Source organism: Pollicipes pollicipes, unplaced genomic scaffold (assembly GCF_011947565.3).
Source record: "Pollicipes pollicipes isolate AB1234 unplaced genomic scaffold, Ppol_2.1 Scaffold_3447;HRSCAF=4054_pilon_pilon_pilon, whole genome shotgun sequence".
NCBI classification, from domain to species: Eukaryota; Metazoa; Arthropoda; class Thecostraca; order Pollicipedomorpha; family Pollicipedidae; genus Pollicipes; species Pollicipes pollicipes.
In genome coordinates, this window is record NW_023596297.1 from 1,590,729 (window position 1) to 1,605,331 (window position 14,603).

The 14,603-nt window shown below is 61.8% G+C and overlaps 1 protein-coding gene across 1 annotated transcript in view; it reads right to left on the bottom strand.

Moving 5' to 3' along the window:
* LOC119091334 (plexin-B-like) overlaps positions 1 to 14,603 on the bottom strand; it is a 63,402-nt gene that overhangs the window by 14,778 nt on the left and 34,021 nt on the right. The window contains exon 6 of the mRNA XM_037214061.1: positions 7,218 to 7,350. Coding sequence (XP_037069956.1) covers positions 7,218 to 7,350 — 133 coding nt within the window. The remainder of the gene's footprint in view (positions 1 to 7,217; positions 7,351 to 14,603) is intronic.

Consider the following 14,603-nt stretch of genomic DNA (forward strand, 5'->3'; position numbering starts at 1 on the left):
TTCAGACGGCGTGCTCAGATGCATTTAAACACCAGCCTGCAGAGTCAGCGACCAGTTCGACGCGACGACCGCATTTGCATGCTCCTCACGTAACAATACATTGCAGGGCGTCACGCCAACCGAGCTGATGGGTTAAATGAAACCCGAAATGCCCTCATAAATCGGGCCAGCAGTTAACGGCGGGAATTTATCTCGCCTCGTAATCTAGAGAGGTGATGCGACCGAATCGCTACGGGCCTTGAAGGTCACCTGGCGATTATGCGACTCTTGCTCGTTTATCGCAGGCGCGGTATTTGACAGCTCCGATGAAAACATTGGAACGATGAAGACTAGGGTTTGGTAAAATGACCAACGCATCAAGCACTGTTCTGGCTCAATCTTAAAGACGGAGGGAAGAATTTTGTAACTGATTGGCCAACAAGCATGAGAAGCACGCACGCAAACTTACAGACAGATATGCACGCAAACTTACGTCGCATTTATTTCGTGTCCCTTCGTCACAGCACATATTGCCAAACTGTTTCCAAATTTGCACCATTTCAGCTTTCATCTCATTCCAGTCACCCATACTTTTACGTTTGGGTGCTCCAGCAAATGACGAACACCAATAGGACAGAAAATTCGCGAGAAAAGCAATCTGACAACAAATCTCAGGGAAGTGGCGATAGGCCAATGATAAGAATCTGTCGAGCCGAATGCACGCCACTGGTGCTGAGCAATATGCGAATTCTTTCCATTTCTTTAAGCCATGTGACTTTATACTGCCGTTGCGCTCTTCGGTGTAGCGTATTTCAATACTAAAAAAGCATAGGTAAAACGCTACTTATTTTGATATACAACCTTGTGACACGAACACGGGCAACTGACCTCACAACATAAATGATTGGCTGAAGTACTGTGTATTGAAATAGTCAATACTTGATACGGACATGACACACGTAGGTGAGCTAGCCTAGCTTGTATGCGTTCCATGTCACACACTGCTCTGCATGTGTTCCATGATTTGTTCATTTACTCCCCTTCCGGAGGCAGCGTCGCACCAGATTGCCGCGAGGGTGACAGGCGCAATGTGGAGGGCAGAAGACAATTTCCGGGAATTGGCTGTCATGCCGCACCGCCCTCCGAGCAGTCGCACGCCCCTATTTCCTCGAATGCGCATGGAGGAAATTGCTCGAGAATCGCACACTGTCCTAGCGTAGTTCCACTGCGTCTAAAACTCCAAGCGTGCACTTCCGGGAAACCGGACCGGTACGTGTAGCTCCTCCGGGAAACGGGACCGGTACGTGTAGCTCTTCCGGGAAACGGGACCGGTACGCATAGCCCTTCGAGGCGCAGCTATGCTGAGACCTACTCGCCTGTACTTTGATCTCCTGTGTCAAGGAATTCTGGGAAAGATGCCGATGAGCCCGCGTCCCTTTGTACGGGGTACGGGTCAGGTACTTCCGGGGCGTAGACGGAAAGCGCGTGGGTCCCCCGGCGCGGCTCTCCAACCCCAGTCTCGGTGTTTCAGTTCCTGGTCGCGGCTCTCCCGGTCGCCGTTTCAGTGTTTCAGTCTGGTCTGGTCTGGTCTGGTCTGGTCTGGTCCGGTTCGGACCGGGAGTCAGGCTCAGCTCCCGGACCGCGGGCCGGCAGACCTCAGGTGACCTGACCCCAGACCTCACGTGATCTGACCCCCAGACCTCGCGTGGCCTGACCCCCAAACCCCACGTGACCTGAACCCCAGACCTCGCGTGTCCTGCTCGCCGGCCTGCCGGGCCGCCGGCGCGTCGCAGGACGTCCGGCGCACACCGCGCCGGCGGATTGGAAAACGCTCCGCCTTTATTCGCGCCCAGATAAACTTGGCCCGGCTTGTATTGAAAGTGGCCCGGCATTCAGGCAATAAGCGCCCGTAATTGAGTTCGGCTCGCGCGATCTAATGTGAATTTGTCAAACAGATGGTCGGCTGTCGGCCGATTCGACGAAGCGCCGCTGCCGGGTTTGCAGCGGGAGAGCTCGCTTACGACCGCGTTACGGCCGGAGTGAGGAGGGGGGCGGGGGTGGGGGCGAGGGCGAATTCGGAGTCGGTGACGGGGCGGCATCCAGCGTTCTGGCACAACAAATCATAGGAGACGTGGACAAACGATAGCGCCTGGGAGCCCGGCGCTGAGAGGCACGAGCTTTGTGTGGAGCGCCGGAACCAGACGCAGAAACGCAAGAATGCGGAAGAAAGTGGTTTATAAAAAGAGCGAGTGAGGGGCGCGCTGGCAGGCTGAGGAAAAATGGAAATCGTGAGAAATGAAACGAGAAGTTGCATCAAACTAATACTTCTCGTGAGCGAGGAAAGATAGTTTAAAAGAGTAGCGAAGAAAGCAATATATCAGTTGTAAATCAATCACGCGAACAGTTCAATGCCTTAAGACCCGGCTTGGGGAGTATTAATACGTCAATATCACAAAAATTCGCATTTTTAAACTCGTAAATCACAAAAACCGGAGCGGCAGTAAATCCGCACCCGTTTTCCTTGACAACAGCCCGCTCGCCGTAAACACCGCGCTGCACCCCACCACGGCCTAGGCAGCCTTTACTTCTCGACCCCAGCGCCGGGTGTCACCCCGTCCCTGACGGCTGGGAGGGGGAGGGGGGCAGCGCCCCCGGCACCGGGGTCGTCCGCTCGCACCGCCGACGCCGGCCGGTAATTTGTGACCGACGTGCGGTATTGATTGGAGGCGTTGTCCGGTGTCGCCGGCCCGTAACGCAGAGCCGCCGGCGCCTGCCTGCGCCGATCCTCGCGGCGCGTGCCTGACGCCTGCGCCTGACCGTATACGCACCGCGCGGCAGGCGGCGCGGCAGGCGGCGCACCGCGCCGCGTCGCTCCGGCCCGGAATGGGCAGCGGATGGTGTGACGCGCCTGTTGGCATGACGCGTCACACAGCCCGGTTTTTTATGCGCTCGGCGCAGCGAGCTGCGAACAGGCACGGGCGCGGGCCGCGGCGTGCGGGAGGCCGCCGGCCACGGCGACCGGTTATTTGTGAGTGATCACTTCGGTAGCCATGGCTGAAGTACGTGACTGGGCGTGCGAGCCGGTCGGTAGCTGTAGCTGAAGCACGTGACTGGGTGTGTGCGCCGGTTGTATATGAAGTGTGTTCCCCTACAAGGCTTGTATGTCATATGTTAGCTGACAGGTCGTTGCTGACTCGAGCGATGTTTTTTCTAAGCCTTACAAGCTTCACAAGGACATTTTATGGCTACAAAACGAAATAAACCAAAGGCTGCAGGTGACTGGTGCTTCATGGGCGCCATCGGCCGCAATTTCGCGACTGACACAAGTACTGACATCCACAGCTTTGTGGAGACGTTAAGACACACACTTGCATGCAAACTGGCGTTTACATTAGGGGAAAATATTGCGCGAACGTGCCACCAATTGCGTGCAATCTTGCATGGACGTAACGTCATTTTTGGAGTGAGTTACGGCGTCGTTCGTCTAACGGTCGCCAGAGTGAGTGCGCGGTGTCGTCGAGACCAGGTCGCCAGATGCGTCGCTGGCTGCGGCCACACGCCACGCGACGCACCAGACGCTCGAGCTCGCGACGAGGCACGGATCCGTAGAGGTGACTCCGGATCGAAACAACGACGGACATTTTAGGTGCGCATCAAACCATACCAAGCGCCCATCAGCCTCGAACTCGGGTCCCATCAGAGACGGTCCAGTGCCCGCTTCCGAAGACACTAAACGGCGCCAAACCGCCCAATGCCCGTCGACTGCGAACATCGGCTGCGCGTCCAGCCCATACAGCATCACCCTGCGCCGCACCCTAGCTTCGCTTCCCGCTTCGGCCCTGAGAAGGGGGGCAAAGCGCGACGATCTCGCTCGGCGGTCCCCGCGGTGGCGCAGCCCGTTCTCCCGGCTAGACAGCGGTCTCCGGAGGGAGGGGGATGGGGAGGGGGGGGGGGGGGCGCCGATTGCGGCAATTATTTCGGCTGCGCCGGGCGCGGAGGTCGATGATGGCTGTCGCGCTCGCCGCCCCATTGAGCGCGCTCCCCGCCGGAAGGCCCGCTCCCCTCGCGGCGCCCACGCGCCCCGCCGCCGCCGATTCGGAGCCCCCGAGGCGAATAATGGCGCTGATTGCGCCGCATTCGCAGACATAATGCGTTTAGCAGTTGCAGAGGTTGCAAGTTTGTACAGTGTAGTTGACTAACGAACCGTACCGGAGGCCGCAAATCGCCAGGCGGTGCCAGCTCAGCGTGAACTAACTCCCAGGGAACTGCCGGCCGGCGGCGCGCCGGCCGTCGCCAGAGTCGGACCTAAAACATCGATATGGCAATCCGAGCAGAAAATTCGGGGAGCCCAGGCTCGCCGGAGGCCCTCGCCATGGGCGTGACTGGTGGAGTGAGCCGTGGCTGAGATGGCTCTTAGCTGGTTCCACTCGGCGATGCGTTCTGGCCCATAGCAGCGTTACAGCGCACGTACGGGAGTGCAGCGTTAGGGTAACGGTGTGTAATGAGCTGACCGCACCGCAGCGAGCGGCCGTCGTCTGTCTACCGCGATGGTGCCGACCAGCATGAGGAGCCGTCACCGGTCAACAGCGTCTATTTAGGGATCTACAGCGGGACCTGCAGTGACCACCATGCCGGCCGGAGCTGGGGAGCCACAGTGACGACACCGGCGCAGGGGAGTCAGTGACGACGCCGGCGCGGGAGCCACAGTGGCGGCGCCGGCGCGGGGAGCCACAGTGACGACATCGGCGCGGGGAAACAACAGTGACGACGCCGGCGCGGGGAGCCACAGTGACGACACCGACGCGGGGGAGCTACAGTGACGACACCGACGCGGGGAGCTACAGTGATGACACCGGCACGGGGGAGCCACAGTGACGACACCGGCGCGGGGGAGCCACAGTCACGACACCGGCGCGGGGGAGCCACAGTCACGACACCGGCGCGGGGGAGCCACAGTGGCCGGCGCGGGGGAGACGAGCTCGTCATTAGCGGTGGGGAGGAGCCGGTCGCTCGACGCCGGGCGCCGCACAAAAGCGGCCGGGCCCGACACGCCGCGGCGCGCCGATATCTTTTCATGGGGAGGCCGTGTCGGCGGCTCCGTGATTAGGCTCATTATCGAGCGGCCGCGCCGGAACGACAAATGAAGCAATATCAGCCGGCGCCGGGTCATTGACGGCCCGGCCTGATGGCCGATGGGTCGGTCGCGGCGGCCGCCGCCACCGCACGCACCGCCGCCGCCCGCCGCCCGCCGCCCGCCGGCGGGAGGTGCGACGGTGGATAGCGGACCGGCGCGGCGGTGCCTGACGGACGGCGGCGGTGGTGTGTGGCGGGTTCGTGTGCTGCTGCGTGACGGGCCGGTGTCGCACTGCGGGAGATGCTGGTGTAGCTCTGTCCGGTGCCGACAGTGCGGCACTGTCTGGGAGACTGATGCTGCACTGCATGAGAGGCGGACACACCATGGCTGGCAGACAGGTGGCCACGCATCAGTCTGCACGCTGGCGCCGGCCCTCTGCTGCGCGGACGAGCCGGCGCCCCCCCCCCCCCCCTCCCCGTCCGCTCGGGCCGCCACTCGACTCCCCACTTGGCGTCAGACGGCGGCGTGAGGCGGCGGCGCCCTCCTCCCCCGGTCATGTTTAATGGATGCGTGCGGGCGCGCCGCTTGTCGCCGCGGCAGACGATCCCGACGCGAGACAATATCCGCACCGCCGACACTGGCGCTCGCGAGATCCCCTCCCCCCGCTCTCTCTCTCTCCCCCCCCCCCGGCATGCGGTCGCCTGGGGCTTTTAGGGGGCTCACCGCAGCACTTCTGCGGCGGACGTCACGGACGAGGCTACGAATCTGAAGAGAGAACACTAAAACAGCAGCAAATACTGGAGGAGGTATTCGGTGGATAGGAATCACACAAAGATCACAAATGTTCATCACCATGGTATTTACACCGCCGCGTATAACTGGTTTTTACAATCCGTACAAATGCATGCAATACTGAAAAGTGCTCGTCGTCCCAAAACGCCAAAAGTTGTACCCAAACTGGTAGCTTTGTCGCTGCAATGACCACTGTAACTGAAAATTTCACTAATGTGGGTGATGCAACACCAAAGAGCAGACTTCCTACTGATTGAGACTGGAAAGGATTTCGACAAAGTAAACTCGTTTAGTTCCATCAATTACAGTTTTTATACCTTGCCACATTTTTTTCGATCCCCAGTTTCACAACTGGCAAACATGAGCTCGTGCTGAATGATTGGTGTGCATGTCTCCCGCCAGTCAGTCTGATGCTCTCCGATGCTTGCTAATTTGTTATTATAGCACTGCTCGTCGTTCCGATTTCCACGGGCGCATGCTCGTGCGTCATTTAGTCGAGTAACACCCAACACGTGTCGGAAGCGCGCACATGGGTGCTTCGTTTCTCCCCTCCCGAAATTTGACACTGGGCGGGGGCGTCGTCCGGACATTGCCGACAAGGGACAATTAATTACTCCGAATAAACCCTGGGGACCGGGCGCCATGGTGGCGAAAATCAAACTAAAATGGAGAGGTCACAGACGGTCACAGGGATCGCGTATGGAGAGCTTTCATCGCCGGCACCTCCAGTTCAGCGATCACCCAAAACGAAACAAAGACCGTGGCCAGAAAACTGCCGTCGAGGCCGGCGTTTGGACTTTGCACTCGACTGCGCCAATTTTTCCCAAACGACGCCTTTAAATGCTGGCTCGCTTCGCACCTGGGCGCGTGGCCTCCAGAGCGGCGGTCAGCCGGCTCCCCGTCCGGTGACCCTCTCCTGGCGTCCGTGCCGGCCACCAGGCATGACCTCCGCGACGCCCGACGCGTCTCTGCTCTCCAGTGACACGGCCCACCAGATGGCGCTTCGAGCTCGCCGAGCGAAGCCCCGACGAGCTTTCAGCGCGTGTACTTAGGAGTGCCAGAATAGGGGTGGTGATGCGGGGTAAGAGCCCTCTTAGTCGTCGGTCCTTATGGAACGACTAGGATGAACGACCAGAGGCGACGACTAGAGGCGATCAACAAAAACGTGCCGCGGCGACGGCGTCGTCTGCCGACGCGCCGCCGGCGACCAACGCAGGTCCACCAGGACCCGGCGTCAGGTGACCAGGACCCGGCGTCAGGTGACCAGGACCCGGCGTCCATCAGGACCCGGCGTCAGGTGACGCGGACAGATCTCGCGGCAGGCGCCGCCGACAGTCCGCGGGACCGTGGCCGGCCGCGGCAGACGACGTACCGTGACGGTCTGGTCGACGGGGATGCGGTCGGGCAGCACCTGCTCGAAGTCGATGCACTGCTGGCCGGCGCCGAACGTCAGCCAGCGCGGAGAGCTCTGCTGCGCCTTCTGACACTCGGAGCGGATCGTGCACCTGGAACGGACGGTGTCCGGTGAGGGAGGCGGCGATGCTGGGGCTGCAGGTGGCGGGGGCGACGAGGGAGCGGCCATTGCGCCGGCGGAGCGATGGCCGCACGTCAGTCGTTAGACCGATACACGGGGGCAGCGTCGCCTGTCATGGAAACATCGTGTCCGGGTCACATTTCGAGGTGACCCTGGTAGGCCTCACATGTCATGGGAAGTAATGAGCGCATCTGCACAGCAGCGACAAGCGGCTATCACGCTCCGAAAAAGGAGGCCACGCACACACACGCGCACACGCATAGGTCAATATCAACCCAGGACCGCATGACCGGAGCGCACGACAGCGGCGGGTCACGCGCAGCGCGGACCCCCGTCCGCGCGCACGCCACGCCGGCCGCGGCACGCACGGCTGACGTGTCGCCGCATCTCCAGCACACACCGCCGATGCAGCGGCGGCGGACGCACGCGTCCCTGCAACAAGGTCACGTCGCTGCGATCGTGCTGCGCCCTCGCAGCACCGGTAAATACGGGCTGAGCTCACGGCCGGCGCCGCCGCCGCCGCCGCCACTGGGTCAGAGCGTGCCGCCGCAGCCGGCGCCGCTGATGCACGAGGCCGCTGAGCCCGTCACGGCCGGACGAAGGCCGACAAAAACCGCCGGGCCGGCTGGAGCGCCGCGACGCGGCCCGCCGCCACGCCGTTCGGCGGCACCAGCGAAGCGCTGAACGAGTGCAGAGCCGCCCGGCGGAGGCCCCCGTCAGACACGCGCTCCACTCCGCGCTGGTGTGCGGTGAGGTCGCTCGAGGCGCGCGGCTCGGTGTCGGGCGCTGATCGGGCGCAGGACGACGCCATAGCTGGACATCGCGACCGGAGCGATGCAAATTCAACAAATTCGTGATGCATGCATAGCCCATGACCCGTGACGCGGTCGCGTGACGGGCTGTGTCCGGAACCAGCACGCCACGAAGAGTTCCACGTAACGATGCGTTTCATTCGGCAGCCAGTCTCTCCTGATCTGTCACGGCGCCGTCGGTGGCCGGCGCGCAGTTCGACCTGCAGGTCACTCCCGACACTCACACGTGAGTGTGGGGGTTCGCCCGGCGCCGGTGTGAACACGTGCGGCGAGCGGGAGCCGACCACGCCAACATGCCAAAGCAGTCGGAGCGGCCGTGCGTCATCGCGTGTGTCATGCGGTTGCCAACTCACAAGGTTTAGCTCAGCATAAGCTCACTTCCGTGCCGAAGTCTCACCAAACCGTCAATCCTCAGCACCTTCCCCCGAAACAGCTCAGCCGACGGCGCTGCGGCCGGTGGCCATGCTTAACGAGCGCTACTTCAAGCTCGTTATCACGTTTGCTTTTCTTTATCCTCAGCCCGGTCTTGTTACTACGTTTACCCGCATTTCATTATGAGAGAGCCCCTTTGAGACCGTCACTTGACGTTCATTTTGATACGGCCGTTTGCAGGACGTCGCTCTTGAAGCCAATTCCATGCACGCATTTTCGAAAGGACCCGAAGAAGTCATTTCAAGCAGCCATTTTGACAGCGCCATTTTGAGCGCGTCAAAGCCGTGTTTTTTGACGCGAGACGTTGGCCGTGAGTCACGGCCGAGCCGGTGTCGCGTCACGTCACGTCACACCGCGTCACGGTCCGGCCGTTACGACGCGGTTACGACAGCGGCGGCGCGCCGACTCCAGCGGCGACCCGACGCCGGGTACGCCGTGCAGCATGCGATATGAATCATACACGGTTTGCACGTTTGCATTGAATAGATTGCCCCGTGACAAAGGTGCTGTCCAGCGCCCCACACACACAGACACACACACACACACACATGCAGCGGCGGGGACGGAGGCCGGCCGGCCCGTCCTGCCTGTCACGTGATGGATCGCGACACCCAACGGCGCGCCCACGGGGCACCCAGGCCCGGCCGGCACGTCACGTGGCCAGGCGGGCCAGGCGGTGGGCCGGCAGGCGGACAGGACGCATTGCCGGACGAAACGCCGGGCAGCATACAAAGGCGGAGGAACGTGCAGGACGACAATAGCAGCGCACCAGCTTGGCCACGCACTGAACTGCAGTAATTGCAGCAGGCGCTGGTATCGCACGATCTCTGCTCGGAATCAATACGGAGCAAAGGGCGGGCTTTGAAGAACATTTAAGCACGTACCTTTGTGATACCCACACAGGGGAGGCTTTCCAACTGGCCTAACTTCTGCAGAGCCGTTAGCGGCGCCGTTGGGAGCCATCAGTTTGGCTCCACGCGGAGATAGCATCAGCAATCTGCTTTCCGTGTTTGTCGGGAGTTTTACAATTTAATGGGGACTTTGAGCGCTAGTTTTGAAGCCCAGCCGGGACGCCACAAACTTACACAGCCTGAACCGACCACGCTCTTATACTGAGAATGGCTGAGCAATTACCGACGGATCGGCGGAGCGAAGGCAGCTGGCTCCCAGACGCCCCAGCTCTCCGCGGCCCGCAGAAGCCAGGATCGCGACGGCGGAGGTCACCCGCGCGGCTGAGAGCGCGCGCAGGTCCCCGTAAGCCCCGCAGGCCCCCCCCCCCCTCTTGTAGGCCCCGCAGGCCCCGTAGGCCCCCGTGGGCCCCGCAGGCCCCCGCGGGGCCCCGCAGGCCGTGACTGCCAGCCGTGCGTCCGAGCCACGCTGACTCGGACTCGGGGTCGAGTACACTGAGTCATTCTACGGAGGACTTGGACACACGCCCAGACGCACCGGTAACAAATGCTACAAACTACAACTAACGCTGAAATTGAAAACACCGGGACCCAGTCTCGGACTGGGGCTTAACATATATCCAAACCTAGGATTTCGGCCAAACTGTGATCCTTGTTCAAGTTTGAATCCAAGCGGGAGGGCACATTCTGATGCCAAAATACAATATCCTAGACAGTTTAATGTGAAGCATATGGGTAGCTATTTGCGTATCCAATCGCTTGCATTGGGGGAGCAGATCAGGTTCGCTTTGGTTGGTTTCGGCTGGGTTTGTTTAGGCTGGGATGAGTTCAGCTCAGTTGAATTAGTTTTGGCTGGGTTAAGCGCCATGTTATATCGGCCATCAAAGTTTCGTGAAGGCGGCAAAACACGAAAACTGTCTTCAGGTGCCCCATATTTCCGTATGCACTGCAACGGCTTCCAGATAAGACGTTTAATAAGCCACTGGTTATTTTAAGTTAAGGTAAGATTAGGTCGGCGCGAGGTTATCTTGCTGCACCTAATCCTCGGCGATCTCTATTTCTGAGTTTTTCTTTTCTTTTCTTGCCTTATGCAATACTGTTCCAGACCGATGGTCTCCGACCCAAACTTCGCACTCGACCCCAACTCTGACCCGACATCTGACCCAGCATCTGACACGAACGGTCCGAACTCGCAGTCGCACTTATGAGCCGTGGAACCGACCGCGCCCGGATCCGGACCCCAGCGATAGGAGAGTGTGGGACCCCGGGATCGGACCCAAGCCTCGGCCTCGGACCCGAACTCAAGGTCCTTGAACTCGGACACAAGCCCGGTCACTTCTCAGATTAACCGACGTCACAGTCCAAGGAGCCGATCTGGCTCAGTGCGGACATGGGCCAAACTGTCAAAAATTGTCACTCAACAGCCCATCCACTTGGCTGGTCCACAAGTTTCGGCGTCGAGGGACCGCCCACGCCGCCATCGTCGGACCGACAGCCGGCGACAGGCAAGCTGGGCAGTGCCACGGCGCCGGCCGCGCCCGCGGCGAGGACGCCACCACCGAGCCCCTGCACCCGCCCCTGCCCCTGCCCGGGCAGCAAACCGCACCTGCCCCACCACACCCCACTGCGGCGGGCAGGGGCGGGCGGGCCACCCATCACCCATCAGTCGCGCTCCAGCCGCTAAACTAGATCGCACGCGCCGCGAGCGGCCGGTATTGATTGTGCCGGCTCTGTTGAAAAGTAATGACGTTATGCAAATGGCCCGCGCCGGGATCCGAGGCGACACGCAGCGGCGCGTCGGCGACGACGACGCTCCGTCCGCCGACGAATCACCGCGCCACGGCCGTAAAACCGCACCAGCCAAGGCTATGGCCCGCCGCGGCGCCGCCCGCTGGAGCGGCGCCGCGGCGCGGGGTCGGCGCGGGCCCGGGCGGCGCGGGGTCACCGCGGGCCCGGGCGGCGCGGGGTCGCCGCGGGCCCAGGCAGCGCTATGCGGTGCTCTGCTGCAGGTCCGTCCGGAAAGCTAAGGCTCCCAGAAGGCGCAAGCTCCCTTCCCGAGCTCGACGCGCCGACAGACGCCAGACGAAGGCGACGGCCGCACCGCCGGCCCAATTGGGGAAGCGCCGACAGCAGCGCCAGCACCCGCTTTCGGCCAGCAAATAGACGCCGCATAAAACGAATCCCCCCGCACATAAATCCAGATTGCACGACACTTAGGCGCAGAGCGCGGATGAAATTTGTTTACCATTAATGTCATTTGCATTTCCCAGCTCGGCGCATAATCCGCCAAGTTCGTCGGTAATTTGAGCTGTAGGTTTAGGGAGGAGATTTCGGCCGTAGCCACGGTGGCGGCGGCGGCGGCGGCGGTGGCGGCGGCGGAGAGGGAGAGAGGGGACGGCGCCGGCCGTCGGCCAAATGCCCAGCGCCGGCGCACCCAAGCGAGGACAGCTAAGCCCGAGTCATCCAGATCGTTATCACCAACCTTGTGCTGCGTGACTCGCCGGTCGCGGCGGCCCGGCGCCTTTCGAGATCTGGCCCCAGCGAGAGTGCGCGAGGCGCGGCGCTCCGCCGGGCTGGGGAGTGGGGAGGGGGTGAGCGGGTCCAGGTGGCGCCCGGCCCGCCGCCCATCTTTCGCGATGGTCTGGCACCCGCCCCGTTGTCGCGATGATGGCTTCTCGCGCTGTTTCCATCAGAGCGGAACAGCGGCTGGAAAATGGCGGCGTGCAGCGGGCTCAGCGTCGTGAGAGAAAAATCGCCGGCAAAGCTACGCAGATGATCGGCGGCGGGCTCGATTGCTCCGCTCTGCACGCCAAAGCAGTGAAGCGCATCGGGCCGCGAAATGAAGAGCGCCACGAGAGCGTTGCGCTACGGCGCTACGACGTGACACAAGCAAGACTCGCCTCTACGTGATGATGGTACGAGGGATGACGTTAAGCCTGCGCGACATGAATATCCAGCTACTCTTCCGGGAGAAAATGACCGGCTGCGTCTGTAACGCGAGCCAGGGTACCCATGCTCCCCTTCTGCGGTCGCGTTAACCACAGGTCGGGCCATGCCCATCTCCGGTCATCAGGGGAGGCGGGAGGACAGGTGACTGCAGCCCGGCCGGTCCGACAGGTGGTTAGTACTAATTTAATAATAGGGGAGCGGCTAATTCGGCCTGCTCATTGAAAAAGCGGCCGGCCGGCTCTTTGTTCCGTCCGACATCTGCTGACCACCACGCATTAATGACGCGAGGAATCCGCGCACGCCGACGCCGGCCGCTTCGAGAGCGCGTGCCGGCGCGGGCCGCGCGCAGGAATCCGCGAGACGCGCCCTGCCCCGCGGCCGGTCCGATAATCTACCACCGATTGGAACGAAGCCGGCAGTGGCACATTGGTCCAACAGCGGATCGAGGGCCGAAGCCCCCGACGCCCGGCGGCCGGGTGGGACGACGCGGGCGGTGGCGCCGTCGCCGGCAAGATTCGGAACTAGCGGAGGCGGGCTAGCCGCCGGGGACAGCCGGCTTACGCGGCCCGAAGCCACACGGCGGGAGGGGCGGCCATCTCGGCCCGGAGTCTTCCGCAGGGACGGCGAAGCTCCACCCGACCCCAGCAGTTTCCGACTGGGCACCGACGGTCGAACCCGACTTCGAGTCACCTGAAAGGCCGACCGCCATCGACAGCAGGAGCCGCCTGCTGTGGGAGCAAACCTGCAGGCAGCAGCAGCCCCCTCCCCCACCCCGGACATTGAGCATCAACGGCCGAACCGACTTGGAAGTCGTCGCAGTCGACGGCAACGCTGCAAAAGGACTCAGGCTGATCAAACGCCGCTCACGCCGTGCCTACTCGAGTGCGGCTGCCCCCCCCCCCCCCCCCCCTGTCTCCGGGCCCACGGTAGCGTCGTCCATTGGCGGCGGAGGCGGCTGGCAGCGATCAGGTCTGACGTCACCGATTGCGACGGCTCGTTTGAGACCGCCGGCCGTGCGTGACTCTGAGCGGAATCGGGCCATGTATGGCCACAGGGCGCTGTGCGATGATTTAGGTGGCACGAGGCATGTGACATGGCTGGCTGGTTGTCAATCTTCGTCTGATAACTTACTGGACGCCACACTGCGCAGGAATGGTAACAGGTTCAACGGCGTGGCGCGCTCTGCGTGCACCACACAGCATTCGTAATCCTCGGGTACTACAGAAGTCACTTAAGAACCAGTTTCCGCCCGCCTGATCTGCCCGTCCGCATTTCCACCGGTCACAAAATCCGCGAGCCCTTGCAGCGGCGCTCACTGCTCCTTCGGACCATGCAATCGGTCGGCGGATCGGCTCCAGCCCCGCCCGGGTCGGCTCGCAGGGCGCGTGCCGCTCGTCTGGACTCCCAGCGAACCGTCTCCGTCCGAGCAGCCGTATATCACCGCCGCCCTGTCAACGTCTCGCCTATATGAAATCATCGCTTGGCGCTGATGCCAGTTTCATTTCTCCCCATTGAAACGGCGCCGCTGCTAATTGAATCGCCCGCTCGAGTGCGGCGCGCGCGAGGCGCGGTCATTCCCCAGCGTAACGGGTGAAAGTTGGCCGCCCCCCCCCCCCCCCCTGCGGCCGCTCGGGGCCGGTCTATATGTCAGAGGAGGCCGGCGCGCTCGGCTGACCGGCCCGATGAGGAACGACCCGACCGCAGCGCCGACCGACAACCCGAGCGCCCCATTTCTCCAGCCGGCACAATTTGTCACCGGCTGTCAGGCGGGCGCGCGGCCGATGCGTCGGCATCGGCGGCGCATCGGCGGCGATGCACGGCGGGCGACGCCCGGACGAGGTGCGCGGGGACATGGCGGCCGATGGAAATGCGTATCTCCCTAGGACGTCGGCCCATTTCCCTACATGCATCAGGCGCCATGACGGGTGTACTAATGACCACCAGCACGGATCAACTGGAAAAGACACACTTGACCCGCCAGATCTCCACGTGTTACTGAACATTAAGAGCAATGCAATGTTTAAGATTCGCACTTCACGGCAATGACAACATACTTTATGTGCATGTACAGCATTGATGTAACATAAGAAAATATTTGTAAAAATATGGATTATATTTAAACT